This window comes from Vombatus ursinus, unplaced genomic scaffold (assembly GCF_900497805.2).
Source record: "Vombatus ursinus unplaced genomic scaffold, bare-nosed wombat genome assembly UNPS02010284.1, whole genome shotgun sequence".
NCBI lineage: Eukaryota > Metazoa > Chordata > Mammalia > Diprotodontia > Vombatidae > Vombatus > Vombatus ursinus.
Genome location: NW_020950062.1, coordinates 7,526,197 through 7,549,230, shown reverse-complemented (window position 1 = coordinate 7,549,230; position 23,034 = coordinate 7,526,197). Strand labels below are relative to the sequence as shown.

Here is a 23,034-nt window from a genome sequence, read left to right as displayed (position 1 = left end):
CGATGAAGAGTGAAGCAGTCAATACCATACTTAGTTATTTCCACCTCTCTGGGTTTCAGTATTCCTATAAGTATAATTGACTTTATTCCTCTGAACTGAGTTTCCTCATCTGTAAAATGTGAATACTTACATTACCTCACAGGGTTGTTGTGAGGAAAGCACTTTGTAAATTGTGAATCACTATGTAAATACTTAGCAAGTTATTATGTGTAAAATGAGGGGATTGGACAAGATCAACTTTTAAGCTTCCTCTATTTCTAAGTCTATGATTATATATGTGCACATCTCTTGTGAGAAAGTACAATTATCATATGGCATAAGCACAAAACAAATGATAATAGCTCTCTAAACAAGCACAATCTTGAAGATCCACATAAGTGTTAGAGAAACTTGCTGGGATGGTTAGAGCCAGGTGGGACTACTTCTGAGAAGGCTTCAAGTATGTGTTTTTCCTTAACCTGATCCAAAAAAAAAAAAAAAAAAAGTTTTTTTTCTCAAGGTAATGATTGCAATTTTTTTCATTACCACCTGGGTTGAAATTGTATTTCTTCCTTCTATTTCCCAAACTTATGTTACTCAGGCTTCAAATTGTGTCCATCCATCCATTCCTTCTTTCAACAAATATTTTAAAGCATCTTTTACGTGCTAGGCCCTGGCCAAGGTGCTGGACAGACTGACACAGAAATCCAAGGCATCCTTATGAAGCCTAGATTTGGGGAAGGGATGTGTGAACAAACAAGCAGTATGTATAAAGATCACCAGCACCTGTTACCCCTTTATTGTGGCACCCTGGGGCATGATAACCAAGTTCACAGTTATTTTATTCATGTTTATGATTTGATGATCTTAAAGCACTTCTTGAAGTGCAATCTGCAAAATGGAGTTGGACACAGTAATCCTTAGGGTCCATTCTTGCTCTAATATTCAAACTGTATGCTTATACATTTGTGAAAATGTACTATCATCAACATGTACTTCAACCTCACAAGAAAACACTTCACAAATTGAATACCCTGGGAAAGAAATGCAAGTATACTACAGAGAGGCAGCTAGATGGCTTAGTGGATTGAATTCCTGAAGTTAGGAACTTGAGTTCATATCCTGCGTCAGCCACTTAGCTGTGTAGCTCTGGGAAAACTACTTAATTTATGTCTGCTTCAATTTCCCCATCTATTAAATGGAGGGGGCGTTGGTAATAACACTAACTTCCCAGGGTTGTTATGAGGATAAAATGAAATAATATTAATGAAGCACTTTCCAAACTTTAAAAAAATACTGTATAAATGCTAGCTATTATTACTCCATGACTTTGGGCCAATTACTTCAGCTCTTCAGATTCAATTTTCTTATCTGTAAAACAGGGTTAAAATATTATTTTGATAACTCACAGAGCTATTGCCAGATGAATAATCTGTAAATTGTAAAGCTTGATATACAGGTTGCTTTAGTCACTAGATGTTGTTTCAGTTCCCACTTCTGCCATTCACTATGTGGATGATATTAGGCATGTCACAACTTTTCTAAGCTTCGGCTTATTTAACTGTAAAATGGTGCTGGCATCAGATTGGCAAGGTTGACTAAAAAAAGGGAAAATAACAAATGTTGAAGGGGCTGTGAGAAAACAGGCATATTAATGCACAGAAAGTCATATAATTGTACATGCCCTTTGACCCAGAAATACTGGTAACATTCAAAGACATCAAAGAAAGGGGAAAAGGACCCTTATGTACAAAAATATATTTATAATAGCACTTTTGTAGTGGCAAAGAACAGGGAATTAAGGGGTGCTCATTAATTGGGGAATGGCTGAAAAATTATAGCATATGAATATGAGGGAATACTATTGTACTAAGAAGTGATGAAGGGGACAGTTTCAGAGAAACTTGAAAAGACTCATATGAACTAATGCAGAGTGAAGTGAGCAGGCCCAGGAGAACAATTAATACAATAACTACACTGTAAAGATAAACTTTAAAAGACTTAAAACTCACATCAGTGCAAAGACTAACCTTGATTTTAGAGAACAGATGATGTATATTATGCACCTTCTAACAACAGGTGAGGGATTCAAGATTCAAAGATATATTTTTAGACATGGCTAATGTGAGAATTTATTTTGTTTGACTATATTTATATATATATATATTTGTGGTAAGAGTTTTGTTTTTGTTGGTTTGTTTAATGGAAGGGAAAGGTGTGATAAAAAAATGCTTAATTGAAAAGGTCAAAATAAGAAACCATCAAAAAAAAAAATGAAGGGGTTGGTCTAGACAGACTTCAAGGTCCCTTCCAACTCTAAATTTAGAATCCCAGATCCAGAGCTAAAAGGGATTTCAGATGCCACCTCTGCTAACCCCTCTGTTTTACAAATGAGAAAACTGATGCCCAAGAATAGTAAATTATATGCCCAAACTCAGACTGGTAGTAAGCCTTAGTAGTGCAATTTGGACTCAGGCCTGGGGCTTCACAGCCAGTTCTCTTTCCACTCTACCATGATGCCTGGTCTCATTTAGTGCCCCCCCCCCCCATCACTGGTAGTAGCACCTTGGGATCTTTATTAAGGGTAACTGGGTCCCGATACAGGACTAAAATTTGAGCTCTCAGATGACAGTGAGAACAGTGGTACTTATAATGATTTTGTGTGACTTTTTGATTCTACAGAGGGAGGCCAGGTGGGCAGCACAGTGGATCAAATGCCCAGGCTGGAGTCAGAAACACCCAAGCTAAATTTGGACTCTGTGTTCTTCAATTTCCTTAATTTTTCCTATCGCCTTCTCTGCTGCACATGGTAAGCGCTGATTAAATGCTCATCGATTTGTTCCTTCTCCCAGGGACTGGTTCCCCAAGGCTCCCATTACAGCCAGCCCCGAGCCCAGGCAGCCCGCCCCACACAGACACCTCCCTCAGCATCCTTGGCCCGGCTCCAAGTCAGTTTCTCTTTACCCATGTGCGACGTTGGCCCGGGCTGCGGCGTGATGACGTCACGGTGACGTTAGCGTCCCTGAGAAGCGGAAGCCTAGGCTACTGTTTTGAAGTTGTTCCCGGGCTGCTTTCAACTCTCCCACCCCCTAGTACCTTCAGCCCCGCGTGCGCACCCCCGCAGTTCTGTCCCGCGCCCCAAATGAACAGCATTTAGGGAAGGTAGGCCCTCAGGTTAGGCCGCTCCCCGGCGCCCTGCCGGCCACGGCTTAATAAAGCGAAGCGTTCCTCTCCGCGGCAAGGCGAGGCGTGAGCCCCACCGCTTTCCGTCCTTCCTCCTCCGCGGCCAGGCTCGCTGGGCCCACATGTCCACCCCGCCGCTGGCCGGGGCCGGGATGCCGCCCGGGGCCTTTACGGGACCCCAGGCCCAGGCTGCCCGGGAGGTGAACACCGCGTCCCTCTGCCGGATTGGCCAGGAAACCGTGCAGGACATTGTGTACCGCACCATGGAGATCTTTCAGCTGCTCAGGAACATGCAGGTGAGGGAGCGCGGGGAAGGATCCTGTGCTGTAGTCCCCGGGGGACCGCCCACCGAGTCAGCAAGCATTTATGGATACTAAGTGAAAGCTAGCGTTTACGTAGCGCTTTAAGGTTTGCAAAGCGCTTTCCAGTATCTCCTTTGATCCTCCACCCACCCAGGCAGGCAGGTACACATTTTGACTACTCTAGTCAAATTACAAAACATTAGAAAAACATTTTGACAACTCTAGTCTATTACTGTAGTCAGCATTTATTAAATAAACATTTATTAAGCACCTGCTCTGTTCCAGGCACTATGCCAAAAGCTCCTGGGGTGAATATATGAAGAAAAAAAAAAAAAGACAGACTCCAACCTTCAAGGAGCTTAAAATCTAATGGGAGAAGACACACCACAAACGGAAGCTGAAAGGGGGAAAGGGGAGTACCAAATCCGGGGTCATGGTGGAAAAGGCAGTCATCAAGTTCCAAAGTAGTGCAGCCAGGTGAGAAATGAGGAGATACCTGGCCTGAGGTCCATTCCTAAATGGAAGTTTGTAGTTGATGGACCCACCCTCCAATCAGAGAGGCAGAGGGTACTGGATGATGAGTTTATCCCCGTAATGAGCTTCCTGGGATGATGGCTAGTTGGATCGAGCACCAAGCCAGGAGTTAAGAAGAAACAAGTTCCAATCTGGCCTTAGACACTTACTAGTTGTGTGACCCTAGGCAAGTCACTTACCCTTGTTTGCCTCAGTTTCCTCATAAGTAAAATGAGCTGGAGAAGGAAATGGCAAACCACTCCAGTGTCTTTGGCAACAGTACCTCCAATGGAGTGTGAAGTGACTCGTGACTGGACTGAAAAAAACGACTGAATACCAACAAAAAAGGAGATAGTGGAGAAGTCATTCAGAAAAGTCCCAAAGTAGTGCAGCCAGTACAGATGAGAAATTGAGACAGAAAAGGGTTTCAATGACATTCCCAGAGTCACACACTTACTAAGTTTCTGAAGCAGGATTTGAACTCTGATCTTTCTGAGGTCAGATCTAGCACTCTAGGCCCTTTGCCACCTATTTAGCTATCTAATACTTACTATGTGATAGGCACTGGGTTAAGTGCTGGAAATACAAAGAAAGGGGGAGAGGGACAAAGTCCTTGGCCTTTAAGGAGCTCACAATCTAGTAAGCAATACATTCAACCAACTATGTACCTATAGGATATATACAGAGGAAATTGGTGGTAATTTCAGAAGCACTGGCTTGAAGTGAGTCCAGGAAAGGCTTGCAGAAGGTTGGTTTTTATCTGAGATTTGAAGAAAACCAGGGAAGTCAGGAGTCAGAGAGGTGTAGGGAAAGCAAAAATGATTCTAGTTGTAATATTATTTATTTCCCTGTGGTACTGACACTAGTGTTAAAGTTTATGTAAATTTAATACATTAAAGTATTTAATGTATTACCAAAGCACTTTACATACTAAAAGACTTTAAAATCTGAGATTTTGTTTCATCCATAAAGCTTTCAAATGACATTTATTTCATTTTTCCCCGTGCTTTGTTTTTATTTTCTTGTGTCTGTTACCGTCTGTCATCCAGTTTAGTTCCAAGAGTCTTTCCAGTACTTTTGCTTATCCTGCAAATATTTGTCATTTCATTGCTACTTCATGACAGGGTATATTTTCTGTTCAAGGACTAGCACCTCTGCTGTGAAAGCTTACCAAGCCCTTTTTAGGGCTGCTTATCTGCCTTTGGTGTCCACCTGTCCTCCAATTGTCACCTGTGGTTCCAAGCCACACCCTGATAAACCATCTCAGCAGATGGGCTAAACTAGATTGAGGGTAACTGAAGTCCTCAATCCTGTTGGTGAGTTAGCATGTGAAGACTTCTCCCAGCAGAATGGGTGGATAAGAACAATTTGTTCCAAAGCTGAAGCAGGCACTGTGGAGCGCTTAGAGCTTGGTCAGATATTGAAGATGCCAAAATCATCCACTGCATTGGGAGCCATTGCCAGCCATCTTGACTTTTATCTTGCCACTGGACTTTGATTACTCTGTAAGAGAGTGGGATTGACAACTTTGTGCAACTGTGCCTCTCTTAAGCCCAATTCACAAATGAGTCAAGACATCACCCTGTGATGTCGTTAGTTGTCTTTGAAATCCAAGGACAAATAACAACCCTCTCCAAAGTTACCAGTGAGCACTTAATTGCAAAATCTAATGGCCTTTTCTCAATAATCCTCATCTTTCATCTTCTCTGCCTGTGACACTTCCAATCCCCCTTTTCTTGATATTCATATTGCTCTTCCTTGGTTCTCCTCCTGTCTGTCTGACCTCTTTACTGAATCTTCATCCAGGTCTTACCTGCTAACTGTGAGGAACTGTGTTCCTCAAGGCTTTATGCTGCCTTCTCTTCTCACTACATACTATTTTGCATATTGATCTCACCATTTCCTGTGGATTCAATTATCTTTATGCAGATAATTCTCGGATCTGTTTATCCAGCCCTAACCTCTCTCCTGACTTCTAGTCTCGAATCTTCCAACTAGTCATCTTAAATTCAGTGTTCTGTAGCCACTTTAAACTTATCATGTCTAAAATTGAACTCATAGTTTTCCCTGAGCCCTGTCCTCTTCCTAATTTCCTTATTACTGTCAAGGGCAACAGCATCCTCCCAGTCACCCAGGCTCTCAGCTTAGTTGTCATTCTCAACTACTCACTCTCATTCACCTCCCCACCCCATCCAATCCTGCTGCAAAACCTCATCACCTCATGTCTGTACTATTGAAATAGCTTGCTATTTGGTCTCCCTTCTTCTAAGTCACTCCCCACTCCAGTTAGTCCTTCACTCAGCTGTCAAATTGATCTTCCTGACCTTGTCACTCCCCTATTTAATTAACTTCAGTGCCTCCCTTTTACCTCCATGACCAAAAAACCCTCTCTGTTTGGCTTTTAAAGTCTTTTAAAGTCATTCATTACCTGGCCTATTCCTACATTTCCAGTCTTCTTACACCTTAATCTCCTTTATATACTCAGCACTTCAGTGACACTGACCCCCTTGATGTTCTTTGCAGTGACACTCCTGACTGTGCGTTTTCACTGGATGTTCCTCATACCTGTAATTCTCTCCCTCATCTCAGTCTCCTGGCTTTCCAGGCTTCCTTCAAGCCCTAGCTAAAAATCTCACCTTCTACAATAATCTTTTCCTAATCCCACTTAATGCTAGTGTCTTCCCTCTCTGATTATTTCCAGTTTATGCTGTCTATATATCTTATTTATATATAGTTATTTTATGTGGTGTCCCCCATTAGACTGTGGGCTCCTTGAGAACAACGACCTTTTTTTTTTTTTTTTTTTTGGCCTTTCTTTTATTCCCATTGCTTAACAAGGTGCCTGGCACACATAGTGAATGCCTAATAAATGCTTGTTGACTTGAAAGTAGGAATGTAGGGAAATAGCACTTTTAGAGCTCAATTTTTACTATAAAACAATAATCATCAAAACTATTTGCTATTCCTTTAGAAAACAGAAAAGTGGATTAATGGAACAACCTAGATAATGATGGTTGAGAAACAATTGAATTCAGCAGCCCAGTGTTTGATTAATCTAAGAACATAATGTATTTGGGAGAAGCACTCCCTATTTGAAAAGAAGTGTTAGGAAAATTGGAAGGACTTTTGGCAGAAATTAGGTTGAAGCCAACATTGTACCGCCCATGCTGTAATAAACTTGAAATGTGATCTGCATATTAAAGATCATACTATATAAAATTAAAAAGACAACCAGATGAGCTATCTTTCATAGCTGTGGCTAGATGCTAGGCTAGAGGATGTCTTCTTAATTAAGCCATGGATGTAGTCAACCAGAAAAAGATAACACAGACAATTGTAGTTACATAAAATCAAAAAGCTTTTAACACTGATGCTGTCAGTGCAAGAAAGTAATATCTTTGGGAAAAAATTTTTTTTCATCAGACATGTCTGATAAGAATCTGATATCCAAGGTAATAGGGAATTAACATTGATATATATATAAAAGCTATTCTTCCAGTTGGTTTGATGCATCACTAAGTGAATTCAGATTTTAAAAATCACCGCTTCACTGTACCTCCAGGATATTGGGAAAGATAATAAAAGGTAGGAATAGATAATATTTAAAAGGCTATGGAAAGGGAGACACCCTAATATGCTGTTGATAGAGCAATGAATTTGTCCAATCACACTGGAAAGTCATCCAGAATTGTGCAGTGAAAGTGACTAAAATGTCCACATCCTTTGACCCAGATATCCCATGTCAGACATATATCCCAAGGAGGTCAAGAATAAAAAGAGTCTCAGAATATACCAAAATATAACAGTACTTTCTTTGTGGTAGCAAAGAATTGGAAACAAAGTAGTTAATCGTTGTTTGAGGAGTGGCTCAACAAATTGTCATACATGAATATAATGGAATGTTGTGCCCTCCGAAAGGATAAATATAAAGAAGTAAGTAGGTCCAGGAAAACAATGTACATTATGACTTTGTTGTTCAGTCATGTCTGACTCTCTGGGATCCCATATGGGATTTTCTTGACAAATATACTGGTTTACCATTTACTTCTCCAGTGGATTAAGGCAAACAGAAGTTAAATGACTTGCCCAGGGTCACATATCTAGTGAGTGTCTGGGGTCAAATTTGAACTCTGGTCTTCTTGACTCTGGGCCCAGTGCTCTATCCACTGAGCCATCTAGCTGCCTCATACACTGTGACTAGTACAATACAAATGTAAAGAACATTAATAAAAGTTAAAACTGAATGCTGTGAGATTGTAATGATCAAGTTTGGCCCTAGAGAAGAGATAAGAAGACATTTCCTCTTGCTTCTTTGCTGAGGTGGGAGACCATGAATACTGAATACTGCATGTATGTCCGACCTTTTCATGTGTTGTTTAGTTTTGTTAATGGTTTTGTTTTTCTTTTACTCTTTGTCGTAAGAGAGGACTCTCTGGAAAGAATAACTAGAGAGGGAGATACATTGAGAAATATAGGCCATAAAAAAATCAATGACATTCATTCATTCATCCATTTATTTATTTGCTTTTAAAGACTGGTTAAGCTAATTCACAGCTTCACCAGCAGGATGAGAGTGAGCCTCTCTTCCTTCAACATTATTTTTATTTTTTGCTGGATATGAGGTGAAGCCTCTTGGTGGTTGTCATTGTTTTAAAATTTGAGTTTCTCTTATATTACTAGTGATTTGGAGCAGTCTTCTTGTGGTTGTTTGAAGTTTGCAATTCTTTTGAGAACTGTCCATGAACTGTTTTTTTTTGTTGTTGTTGTTTGTTTGTTTTTTATATCCTTTGATCACTTACTCATTGAATAGTGTAGTTCTCGAAGCGTGGTCTTGGGACCTCTCTGGGCCTGCAAGACTTTTTTTGGGAGCTCTACGAGGTCAGAACTATTTTCATAATAATACTTAGACATTTACTTTTCTAGTATGATATACATAAAACGTCTAGGGAAAGGGGTTCTCAATAAATTTTAAAAGTAAAAGGGTCCTAGACCAGGCCTCAGAGGACTGAATCACGGGCAGCTGTGGCAGTTTCCAGACTTCTCAACCCACGAACACCAAAGACAACTTAGAAGGTCAGTGGGAAAAGTCTATGAGTGGTGTGAAGAGAAGGAGGTCCCAGCCCCAGTCCCATAGTGTAGCCCAGGGGCAACAGCTGCTTCTGGAGCTTCAGGGCCACAGACTGAGGGGGAATCGAGTGGCTAGTCAAAGGGGGATTGCAGGGATCTCTTTGCTAGTGCTGAGGCAGGAATCTCTTGCTTTGCCCTGCTTGGATCTGGATCACAGTTCTGGGTGGTGGTCCTGGGGCGAGGAGGAATGCTGGTGTGGTGGAGCTTGTAGTGGTGGTGGAGAGGAAATTTTCCTCATAGTTCCAAGGTAGCAGAGAGTGCTCGTGGTCACTCATAGACCAGAGGACAAAGGAAAGGAGTAAACACCTCACCCCTTATCATACCACCTAGGAAGAACTGAAAATTTACAGCTCCCTAGAAGTATTTCTGACAACAGCAGCACAAAACTCCTGAAGCTTGGGACAGAACGTTCTCCACACTGGAAGCAGACCCCTACCTCAACAAAGAGTTTAAAACTCAAGTAATTGGCTGGGATCATGAGCAAACAAAGGCGCAAAAAAAAAGTAAAGGGCTCCTGAGACCAAAAAATTTCAGAACCACTACATTTGAGCATGTTCTTGGTCATATATGTATTTGTGTTAATTTTACTTTCTCACCATTTCCTTGTATTTGTATATAAGTTCTATATATGCTAATATATGTACATGTTTTCTCCCTCAATAGAATATGTCAGCACCTTGAAAGTAGGGATTGTTTAATTTTTTTTTTTTTCCTTGTATCATCTGTGGCCCACACAGTGCCTGGTACATAGGACGAATGTAATAAACGTCTCTTGATTGATTGTTGAATAATCTATATATCTAGAATATTAGAACTTTATATAAGAAAAATGATACATTTTTTTCTCATTGACATTTTTCTTCTCTATCCTAATTGCATTTATTTTAGACATGCAGAAGCTTTGAATTTCATGTCTATTTTATTTTTGAGATCTTTTCTAGCATTTATTTAGTTAATAATTCTCATGATCATAGTTGCTAATAATATTGACATCCATTTTCTGTAACCATTTTCAACTTAATGTGATAAGATGCTTAGTTTTTCTTCCCAACTTGAATTCCAGTTTACCTAGCAGTTCTTGGCACATAGGGAATTTTTCTCCAAGTATTCTGTTATCAGACTTATTGAACACTGGATTATTTAGTTTCTCGTTCTTGATTATCTAGTCTGTTGCATTTATCTGCTTTCATCTTTTTAAACTAGTACCAAGTAGCTTTGATGATTACATTTTCTTATGTTACTTGAAGTGAGAAAGTTTTTTTTTTCCTCTTTAATTCCTTTTCTTTTTTGTTCATGGTAAGAATTCTGTTTACCTGTGTACCTGTGTTTTATTTTTCCTTTTGTTTCTTTTACTGGAAATGGGCATTTAAGATAAATATATAGCATAGCTTATGGGTACTTAAAATTGATAGGAAGTTTTGAGGAGCAGAGTTCCTTAGAAAGGTATATTTTAGAAATAAAATAGCACAAAATGTTAAGGTAAAAACTACATTTTACTGTCTTCCTTGAGCATCTTAATTGTTTTATCAGTTTTTTCTAGATATTTGTGAATTAGTATTTTTAGCTGTGTATTATTTAACTTTTTAAGTAGTCAGAGCCAAGTATTTTTCAGCATTTCCAATTTTAATTCTTAACTGGGTAGAATAGCTACATGTATATGGAGAACTCTATGTAATGTTAAAGTAGTACTTTTTCAAGCTTTGATTTACTTCAGAAGTTACAAAATCCAGTGCAGTTGATTTTAGAATATCATTGTACTTCTGGGTGTGCTGGTGCATGCCCATAGTCCCATGCCAAGGATGGTGGATCTTGAGTTTGGAAATTCTGAGCCATAAGAGTGGTAAAGCCAAATAAGTGTCCTCAGTAAGGCCAACACCAATATAATGAATCCCTCAGGAGTGGAAGACCACCAGGATGCCTGAGGAGGACAAAATAGCTCAAGTCAGAAGTGGAGAAGGTCAAAGCTTCCAATGCTGACTAGCAGTGGGTTCAGGCTCATGAGTGGCCACTATACTTATAGCCTCTGTGAAATAGGAAGACTTGGTCCCCCACCCCCCCCAAAAAAATATATATGTGTGTGTGTGTGTGTGTGTGTGTGTAGATATATATGTATAGTTGTATTACCCAGGTACTGCAAAGTTATACTTTGTGACAGATGTATATCTTTTGAAGCTTACTGAGTATAGAGTTGATATCTTGATAATGTTTTATACCAACATCTCTTACTAGGTGGTAAGTTCTTTGAGAGCAATAGCCATATTCAATTTTATATTCTTCCAGCACTAAATAAATGCATTAAGAACAATAGTACATGCCAAATAAATGAGTTGCTTTTAGGACTCATTTACAGAAATTAAAATATACTGTAATTATGTAAGTTTTATGTCAGGCAGAAAGTCTAGTGAAAATCTTCCTAGTTTATTTGTAGGAACAAGTTGACTATTAAGTTTTCTTGGAGCCATAGTTTCTTCTGGGTGGCTATTTCCTCCAAAGATACAGATGGTAATTCCTTCATGCCTTCTTATTCTATGATTGTTAAAGTGGTTCTGTTTAATGCCCTTTTTGAGGAAAAAATCTTGTGTTTTCAATGCACTCAGTGTTTATTGTGTTATTTTTGTTTTTGTTTAATCAATCAGTTACCAAATGGTGTCACTTACCACACTGCAACATACCAGGACAGGTTAGCTAAACTTCAAGATCATCTCCGTCAACTCTCCATCCTTTTCCGGAAACTAAGATTAGTTTATGATAAATGCAATGAAAACTGTGCAGGATTGGATCCTATTCTGATAGAGGTAAGTTTTAGTGGTAGAGTATGGGGGCAGTAATCAGAAAGTAAGACATTTTTCTTGGACTGAAATGGCAATAGGAATAATTATTTCTCCCTGTCTATTATTTCAGTACAGTCTCAGTTACTGAACTATGCTGATTTTAATCTTTATCTAAAGAAAACTAAAATATATGTTAACATAGTTGCCAGAAGGATATGTATATTTTTTTAAAAAATTAATAAGCAAAGAATGTTGAAATCCATCAGTCAAGCAATATCTTATCAATTATGTGATCTGTACACAATTTAAGATGCTCTAAATTTTGAGTCTGAGCCAAATCTAATTTTAGCTCTTAAGTCTTTAGATTATTAGTGATTTTTTTATCACCACTTTATCCCCAATCTTAACTGTTTGGCAATAGAATTGCACATGTTTTTAGAAATGTGAAAATGTCAGACTTTCATAAAAGTTTGTTTTTTTTTTGAATTTTCAAAGTACTATGCAAATATTGGTTATTATCCTCCTCAAGATTTTTATTAATAATATTAATTCAGATTTGAGATTTGGGTATTTATCTTTTTTACATTCCAAATTAGTTGCTTAAATATATAATATAGTTGAGTAATAGAGGTATAGTTCAATTGCATTGAGTATATGATACTTTGGTAGCTCTTTCATATCAGTTTGCACCTTTGTTTCCAAAGGTAGGGAAATAAATTTCTCAATGTCCTGATTTTCTTTTTCAATTCAATAAGCATTTACTTAGTATCTACTAGGTGTGATCATATTAATCAAATTGATTTTGTTGAAATGGAGACTTGTAAAAGTTATAATGGAAACTTTAAGTTTATATTCAGATGTATTCTGTTCTGAAATTTATTGAAAATAAGTGCTTTTCTTGAAAAATCTTAATAGTTATTATAATCTTAATACTTTAAATTAAACTCTTAAATTAAAAATCTTACCACTTAATCATAATAGGCTCAACAGAGACTTAACATCAAGTTGTCTATAACAGAGCTTGACAAAACAAAACAGGTTGTTTTTGGTGGAAAGAGTGTTGGACTTTAGAGTCAAGACTTGGGTTCCAATTCTGTCTCTGTACTACTGTGTGACATTGGGCAAGTCACTTGACCTCTCGGGGGCTTGTTTTCCTCATTTATAAAATGGAGGAATTGGACTAGATGACCTCTCGAGTTCTCTTCCAGCCTTAGTTTTATGATCCTAGAAGTAGCTTATTAAAATGATAATTTTTTAAAAACTTCGTGTTTTTAAATTCATGAAAACATAATTTCTTTGAAACCATCACTAAACAGAAATTTACATATGTGCTGCTATAAATAAATGTGATATTATTTTACATACTATAAAATATCAACATTATTCTAAGCTTTGAGTTTTATTTGTATTCTATACATTTTAACTTTTTTCCCCATCTTTCTAGCAACTCATTCCATATGTGGAAGAAGATGGTTCAAAGAATGATGACCGTGGTGCTTCTGGCCAACTTCGTTTTGCCAGTGAAGAGAGGAGAGAAATAGCAGAAGTAAATGAAGTGAGTGATTATTTTACATAATTTTACATATTTTACATAATTTAGAATTATTAGTGAAATATTTAAGTGATTTCAAAATGGATCAAATACCTTATTATAGAGTCATTGAAAGGAATATCTTATTTATCCAAAAATGAATTACCCAGAAATTTTATCTACCTGTACCATAGCTGAAAACAGGAAGTTAGCAAAAACAGTCTTTAAGTGATCAAAATAGATATCATGTAATACTTAGAGGAGAGAAGCTCATACAGAACTTCTTTTTCTGTTTGCTTTAGATAATTTTGTCACTCCCTCAATGAGCATTTATTAAAAGCCTATGATCTTGATTGGTTTCATAGCAGCATAGAAGTAGAAAATAAAAAATACATTTTTTAGAGGTGGATAACTGTAAGAAAACACTTGAGAATGGGAAGGAGACAGAAACTATTAGAACACATTATAATAATTAATATTTATAATAGTGACCTTTACTTATCAAGAAAAGATTATGAATTATACTGAGATATGTTATTTGAGAGGTCAGGTAAGTGTATTATCCATTTTATTTTATTTTTTCTTCCTTAGTTATTATATTTGTCCAGTAATTCCTTTTTTAAAACATCAGTTATCAAAAAAAGTGTATTTGGAACAAACAACATTAAATATTTTACTTATTTTCTTTTGCAGTGGGAAAATTAAAAGTTTTTAATCCAATGATTTTTTTTTAAAGGCTAACAAAATGGTTAAAAGGGTTTTTTTTGTTTTGTTTTGTTTGGTAATGTGCTTGAGTACTTTGTAATGTACTCAGTTAAATCAAACAGCTACTTTATATGAATTACAATTATTTTGTATCGACTACCATGACTACCGCGTTGGTACATATTCAGTAAATGTATTTTGATTTTTGTTGATAAAATTGGGAGGGAATCTTGAGGACATCTGTCAAAGTGCCTTTAATAAACTGAAGTTCTAAACCAGAGCTTTAGAACTTCCTGGCCTGCAAAACGTTTCAGTGCTACTTAAACCTGATTAAAATGTAATTGGGAAAGATTTAACAAAATAAAAATACTATACAACATAGATAATGTTAATTTGTGGTTTTCTAAATCAGTATGCTAGCTTTAGGGATCCATTTCTATTTGAGCTTGACTCAAGAGTTCTGTTGAACTATACTGAATAATTCTATTCAATCAGCTAACCCAAGATTGTCTATTTTAGTGATCCCATCTAGATTTCATTTTTGTTTTAAGATTGTGGCACTTAACCTATTTGCATTGCTATTTTCTAAGTCTTTGTTTCTCTTCACAAAGACTTGTTAAACCAGCTACATATTTTCTTGTAAGACTATATTTATTGCTGTTAAATTTCTTTTAAAAATTATTTTTGATTTATGAAATAAACATTTTCATAATTTAAGTTTTAATAGAATTAAAAGGATGATTGTGCATGAAACTGCAAATCTGTTATGTACAATTTGCTATTACTTTTAAATATATAATAAAGTTATCACGTAATTTGTTTTCTTTGTTTTTCTTCCTAACCCCCCCCCCATAGAGATTGCTACCATTAAACACAAATATGTAGTTGCTCAAACTTGTTCTTAAAACAGTATAGCTATTGTTGAGGTCAGATTTGGGAGAGTGGTTTGAGTGTGAAAGAATTCACTTAGACAATGTTCTCTTTTAGCTTTATTACTTAAAAGCTACATGGACCTTTTTGGTAGTAAGAGGTACTGATATTTGGGGGACTAGGCTTATATAGACAAAAAGCTATACAGCCTATAGATTTTTAGGGTCTTATGATGGTTAAAGATTAAGGATAGAAAGGTTTTTAGGGTTTTATGGTGGGACAAAGATTTAAGGACAGGACAAGGTGACACAAGTTAAAGATTAGGGACAGGAGGAGCATAGGATGGGGGAGACAAAAGCAATTCTTTTGGTATAGGTTAAGGAGAAGTTTTATGGTAGTTCAAGATAAGGGGAAAAGGACCTTTAGGATGCTCTTAAGTTGCAGGATGGGCTACAGAATGAGCACCCCCCTCAGAAGAGGCCTCACAAAGTTCTGGAAAAGCAACCCTTAATATTCTTCTTAACCCCTAGGGTACCATTTGTATCCACATAACTATTACCGTATACAGTGTTCTCTTGGTTCTGCTCATTCGCTTTCCATAGACCAGTTATATATTTATCTGAACATGGGGCTGCATAATATACTTAAGAGATTACAGGTAGTCAGATTTAACAGTTATAACTTTGAGTCCATTTAGTTTTTAATAATTTTAAAGGATGAAGCTTCTCTACCTGCTATTGGTAACCTATTCTAGTATTTAATTAACCATACAGTCAGAAAGTTTGGCTTTTTATTTAATATCTGTTTTTTGTTGCAGTTGAAACCTTTTTATTCGGTCTTCTGTGAAGATGAAAACAAAATGACTGGTTATTGACTTTTTTCTCTAATGTAGTTGGAACCAGTTGTTCATAGACTTTTCCCTAGCCTAACTTAAATTCTTCTACTTTTTGTTCATTTAATAATGTTTCCTATATTTCTGGACCTGTTCTTTTTATTCTTTCTAAAAATGACTAAAAAACCTTGATACAGTGCAGCTATTTTTTGACTACAGTAAAGATATTATAGGGAAATTTAGGTTTTTCAATTCCTTTATAGTAATGGCCATCTCTTCTGTGTCTGCTCTAGTTCAGATCCTTATCATTTCATGCCTGTACTATTGCAGTAGTCTTTTTAACTGGCTTTTCTCTCTCCTACTTCAATCCATATCAAGTACTGTGGTCAGATCAGTGTACCTAAAATTATACTTTGTTTCTATCATATCCTTCTACAACTCCCCGCAAAACAAAACCAAACAAATAAATAAAAACTTTTATGTTTTGAATTTTCTGTAGAATAAAGCACGAATTCTATAGCCTCGCTGGGTAATCTAGGCAAGTAAGTTAACCCTGATTTGCCCCCGATTATCTTATATCCCCCAACCTAATACTGGGTCTTTAGAGGGAAGAGATTGTTTTATACTTATTTGTATATATTTAGTTACGATATCATGCCACACACTTAGGAAGCACTTAATAAATATTTATTGATGATAACACTTAATAATATATGAAACATGGTTCTTAACACCTATCATTCTAAATTGTGTAAGTATGTTTTATTTTTTATGACTTGTCTTTTTGGACATAATGTTTTTAAAAGACTATTAGAGAAGATAATATTGAAGCCCATTCATCTTCATTGGTGTATAAAAATCATTTCAGGAGTCAAAAAGGGATTTCTTTAGGACTGTAGTTGTTTGGGCGATGTGATCTGAGATATTTTTCAACCTTATTCTGCCAAATAGGCAGATCTGTAGATTTCTTTAGACATAGAACATTGTGGGTTTAATTCCCAATGGCTTTTTTCTGTTTTTGTTTTCCTCCATGTACTAGGTATATATTAACTTAATATAAATAAAATACCTTTTCATTTCCAACTTTGTTTGCAGTATACTATATTAATACAATAAATGATAATTTGCCTTCTAATTTCATGAGACTTCTGTGAGGATTGTGTAGTATTTTGAAAGCGTTATAATAAAAAATCAGGGAGATATAATTCATTTTGATTTTGAAGTATTTTTCCATTACTTTTCTATGCACCTATATTCTTCAGTTCATTTTATAGTTTAGTGTTACAGGCACAACTCAGATATTTCCCTGGTAAAAGATAGCTTTCATATAAGACATGTAGATTAAAGTTAAACAAGTTCTGTACCTAAGGGAAAATCAGAGTGATTTCTTCTAAAAAAGAATGTTTACTTAGATGGATCCTTAATTGATTGACTTGTTCACTCCTCACAAAACTATTCTAAACATTCTTCCCTTCCCCCCAGGCTCTCATACCTCCCCATCTCCCACCCTCTAAATTGAGAACCTTTTATTTGACTAAGAAAATTGAGACCATTCATCATCAGGACCATTCATCTTCTTCCTTTCTTTTAGGATCATAGAACTACAGCAAAAATGTACCTAAGAGACCTTTTCTTCTAACACCCTCCTCCTCCTTATTCTCCACTTTGCAGATGAAGAAACTGAGTTTCTACCAGGTACAGACCTTGTCTGTACAAACATTTCCATTGAATAGAGAGACTTGCTCAGGATCACACAATGTCCAAGGCAAGATTTGAAGTCAGGTTTTACTGACTCAAAGACTAACTCACTATCACCATGCTGCCCCTCAAAACCTCTCAGCATCATTACCCACTCTCTCCTCCTTTCCCTTTGTCTCTGATAATGAGCTGGCCCTTCTTTCCAAAGCCGAGCTCTACGTGGGCTGATGGCCAAATCTCCTCTCTTCTTCTCTCATGTTCTCCAGCAGATTGCTCTCTAGTCATTTCCCTTTCTTTGGTCTTCAGTCTCTCCCTTTCGGTTCCTTCCCTACTTCTTTTAGACATGCCCAAGTCTCCTCCATACTCAAAAACTTTACTCCTGTTATTCTATGATTATTAGAGAAAAAGTTATCTTCTCTCACTGACTCTTTCTCTCCTTTCACCCTTCAGCCCTTTTAAAGCTAGCTTCAGATCTTGTCACTCAGTTGAAACTGCGTTCTCCAAATTTACCAGTGATTTCTTAATTGCCAGATTTGATGGTCTTTTTAAAGTCCTGATCTTTCTTGTCCTTTCTGCTGCATTTACCACTGTTAATCACCCTCTTCTCACAGATACTCTTTCTTCTCTGGGTTTTCATGACACTGTCTCCGGGTTCACTTCTGACTTGTCTGACCAATCCTTTTCAGTCTTCTTTGCTAGACCATTATGTATATTATTTCCCCTGTGGTATTCCCAAAAGTTCTGTCCTATGCGCTGTTCTCTTTCCTATCTATACTGTCTCTCCTTTGATCATGAACTCATTAGCTCACATGGATTTTAATTATCATCTTTATGCAAGTAACTTACAGATGGCAGTCCCATCAGTCTCTCTGAACTTTAGTCCTGCATTATCAACTGTCTACTGGACATTCAAAGTGAATGTCTTAGAGGTGTTTCAAATTCATTATACCCAGATTAGAACTGATGTTTCATATGAAATTGAATTCAGTAAACATTTATTAAATGCTTGCTATGTGCCAGGCACAGTGCTAAGCATTGGGGATACAAAAAGAAGCAAAAACAGTTCCTTCCCTCAAGGAGTTTGCAATCTATTAGGGAGAGAACATGCAAACAAACAAAGCAAGCTACATTCAGGATATATAGGAAATAATTAACAGGGAAGGCACTAGAACTAAGAGTGGTTGGGAAAGGTCCTGTAGGAGGGATTTTAGTTGGAACTTGAAGGAAGCCAAGGAGGTCAGTAGGTGGAGTGGAGGAGGGAGAGTATTCCAGGCATGAGGGACAGTCAGAAAGAATGCCTAGAGCTGGGAGATGGAGTGTCTTGTTGGACAGCTAGGAAGCCAGTGTCACCAGATAGAAGAGTATGTGTTGGGGAGTAAGGTGTTGACTGGAAAGGTAAGAGGGGGCTATCTTTCCTTCAGATTTATCTATTTTTATTAAAGACACCACCGTTCTAGTGTCCCAGGTTCACAGCCTCAGCATTTATCTTTGACTCCTTATTCCCCCTCATCCCATATTTGCCATTTCTACCTCCACAACATTTCTTGTATCTGACCCCTTCTCTGCTCCTAGAGTCAGGACTTTTGTTTTGGGCCTCATCACCTTTTGCCTGAACTATTGAAATGTTCTCCTACTTGGTCTCCATGCCTTAACCTCTTCCCCATTCTGTCCACTCTCCACATAGATGTCAATGTTACTTTGCTTATCTGAAGATGTGACTATATGACTGTTCTCCTCTTCAGTAAACTCTAGTGTTATCCTCTAGGATAAAATATAAATTCCTCTCTGGCTTTTAAAATCCTTTACTACCTGTCCCCAACCTATCTTTCCAACCTCGTTATATACAATTCCCCTTTCCACACTCAACTGTCTAACCAAATTGACCTTCTGTCTCTTCTTCACACTAGCCATTGCCCATTTCTGTAATTCACTCCTTTCTTACCTCCACCTCATAAATTCTCTTTCTTCCTTCAAGTCACAGCTCAGGCACCACATTCTGCAAAAAACCTTTCTGAATGTCTTCCAACTGCACCTTTCCCCTTAACTATTTTTCTATTTATTTTGTATATAATTATATATGTATTTCTCTACCGATACAAAACATAGACTGCTTGAGTGAAGGAGTTATTTCATTCTCTATATTTGTATCCTCAATTTATAGCACAGTCCCTTGATACTTAGTAGACTCTTAAGAAATTGCTCATTGATTGGGTTATGATTTCATCTGAGTACTCTTTTTTTTTCTCTTCTAAAATACAAATTGGGCCAGCTAGGTGGTGCAGTAGATAGAGCACCAGCTGGCTCCTGGAGTCAGGAGGACCTGAGTTCAAATCCGGCCTCAAACACATAACATTTACTAGCAGTGGGACTCTGGGCAAGTCACTTGAGCTCAATTGCCTCACAAAAAAAAAAAAATACAAATTCCTCAAGTCTTCTATCCCATGTAGTTCTCAGAGTGGTGACCCAGTCTTGTTGGAGGACTTCCTCTTGTTCTTTTAGTACCTTGATGGTTCCAATAAAATACTAATTACTTGTCCATCTGTAACCTCTCATTCTTGCTATGTGAAAAGTTGATCTTTTTTGGTCATTATGTAGCCTTGATGGTTTTTACACCATTTATTGCTCACATATAGTCATTGGTAATATGTCATGGTTTACTTGTGCCCTTTGAGTTATTTTTATTTTTTCTTCTCCTGAGATCCACAGTCATATAGAATAGAGGTTGGCAAACTATGTCCAGCAGGCAGAAATCTGTCTTTCCACCTATTTTTGTTATGAGTTAAGAATCATTTTTACCTTTTAAATTAAGTTTTATTGATTTAGAAATGTAAAAAACCATTTTTAGCTGCATGCAGGATGGAAAAAAAAAACAAAAACACCAATTCATGAGCCAGTTTTGGCCTTCAGACTAAAGTTTGCTGACCCCTGATAATAGAACATAACATGGTAATTGTTAAATTGACAGACTTGCAGTGGCTGGTAGTTTAAGATCATTGAAAGTACTAGTTTTCCAAATGTAATTTAGCTGGATTTCATCATTATTTGTCTCAAAACTTCTTCATGATATACACTGAATGTGCTAATTCTACCAGCACACTAAGCAGGTATGTATCTGTGTGTGTGTGTGTGTGTGTGTGTGTGTGTGTGTATGTGTGTGTGTACATATATGTAATTTCATGCACTGGTCTTTTTCCTCCACTTTGTAGAGGATTAGCTTGATTTCTTTGATGTCATTGTGAATTTCTGCGAGGTGGCTTTGTATTACTCCAGGGCTTAATGCAATTAGCATCCTATCTCCTGTAGATAGGAACATTTTGTTGTAATTCAGTCATTTTCAGTCATGGCTGACTCTTTGTGAACTCATTTGGAGTTTTTCTTGGCAAAAATACTAGAGTGGTTTGCCATTTCCTTCTCCAGCTCATTTGGAGAACCACAGTATATAAAATTGAGCAAAAAATAGAGTAGAAAAATACCTTTGTTTGATTAGTGGTGAGTAAAAGCTGATTTGACAGTCCTGCTTAACATAACATTTTATTGGAGCCAGTTAATAGTATTAAGCATGACATGCCCATTATTTTTCCCTGTAGCATTTTAGTGACCCTGGCGATAATGTACCTGAAGTGCAGGAGTAATAATAAAGAGGTCATAGGATCAAAAGATTTAGAGTTGGAAATTCAGAAATTATCCTCAAGTAGATAATAGCTCTAGAGTTGTAAAAGACATTTTACAACCCCCTCATTCTATACATGAGGAAACTGAGACCCAGAGAAGTTAGTTGATTTGCTGAAGATCTCATAGGTAGCAAGCACATGGCAGAACTGGGATCTGAATTCAGATCCAGTGACACCAAGTTAAGCATTCCAAGTTGAGTGTACTTTCTGCTCTTTGACACTGCTTTTCAAGTGCTAAAAATGCTAGTGAGAAGTCATAAGATCTCTTTCCTTCTGTGTCCCCGTTTCATTAGAAAAAATGTACCTTGATCAACTGGAACAGTGATAACATCTGTGTGTGTGGGTGTGCGTGCACAAGTTCATCACTCTCTTGTTTCCCTTCCTTTAGTAAGAAGTACAGAGTTATAGTCATTGGGCTGGGAAGCAGGCTCTCCTGTCCCCTCATATAATCAAATTGGGGTTCCCTTTTATTCTAGGTAAGGATTCATTTTCACACTGACATTACTTTCCCCTAACCTACCTATATATTACCTGCTCTTTTCTATGGTATGAGGTAGAAATTTCATCTTCCTCCAGTGTGCAACTTTCTGTTTTGCTACCTATGCAGTCTTGGACAATTTCACTTAAGTTTTTTGGGCTTACATTTCCTTTTCTGTAAAATAAGGGGATTAGATCAGTTGATCTCTAAGGTCTCCTCTGGCCCCAAGTTCTGTCACCCTGCTTCTGTGCTCTCTCATTTCCAACTTCTTACCTTCTAAATTTTTTTTAACCATTATCTCACATGCCATCGTCATAATAATCTTAAAATAATGCTTTGATCATTTCATTTTTCTACTCATAACCTTCAAAATTTAGCATTTAGTTAGTCATAATTCCTTAGCATTCACAGTCCTACCCTTTCAACTTTATCCCCCACTACCTTTACCAAAAGGAATCCTCTGCTGTATCCTAGCTGGTCTCCTAAGTATATTCAGAACAGGCTTTGCATATTCCTACCTCCATGTTCTTCACACTGCTCACTCCAACACCCTTTTCTCCAGGCAGCCAAATTACTGATCTTTTACTACTGACATTTACTGATTGTGTAAATAAATGGGCAAGTCACTCTGAGCCTCAGAATCTTCATCTGTAAAAAATGAAGGGGTTATGTTATTCTCTTTCAACCCATAATCCTCTCTAACTCCTCTGAATTATTATAGCATTTATTTTTTCCATCATTTATTTAGTTATTTATTATCATTAATATTGTTAGCATTATTACATTTAAGATAGACTGTAAGTTCCCTATGAGCTCACTTGATTGAGGACTACCCCATCTGGCCCACTATTTCAGGTGAGCCCCAGTCATGCTTCACCACCTACCACTCTCCAGCATCTTCTCAACAGCCTACCTAACATCTTGCTGCCACACATGTATCTCCACATCCCCTTCTCCCCCTCCTTTTTTGTAACCATGTTCAAATAAACTGCCATTGCATTGGGAAGGAGTGTGCCAGGCTACTCTCCCTTGGCCACACTCACATCCTGGTAACTTTTTGGACTAAAGTGCCCCTCCTTGTCCATTCATTCCCCTATTATAATATGAACTCTTTGTGGGCAAGGCTTGTCTTTGCTTTTGCATTTGTATCCTCAGCTCTTAGCACAGTGGTTGACATACGGTGAACACTTAAAAAATGCGTTTTCATTCATTCACTTATTCATTCATGTTCTCTCATTAAATTATTTCTTGAGACTCCTCCTAGCTGGTTGGGAGCTTGCTCTAGATTTTTTTTCCCCCCATTGTGTGGAAACCAGGAAGCACACCCTCTATCTTTGATACTATCTTTAATGAGTAGTATGTTGGAGCCTATTC

At 37.3% G+C, this 23,034-nt stretch overlaps 1 protein-coding gene across 1 annotated transcript in view; it reads left to right on the top strand.

Moving 5' to 3' along the window:
• Nucleotides 1–3,008: 3,008 nt before the first annotated feature.
• The window catches only part of MED30 (mediator complex subunit 30), a 33,035-nt gene continuing 13,009 nt past the window's right edge, over nt 3,009–23,034 (top strand). Inside the window, exons 1-3 of the mRNA XM_027854051.1 lie at nt 3,009–3,458; nt 11,741–11,899; nt 13,320–13,430. Coding sequence (XP_027709852.1) covers nt 3,285–3,458; nt 11,741–11,899; nt 13,320–13,430 — 444 coding nt within the window. The 5' untranslated portion in view covers nt 3,009–3,284. The remainder of the gene's footprint in view (nt 3,459–11,740; nt 11,900–13,319; nt 13,431–23,034) is intronic.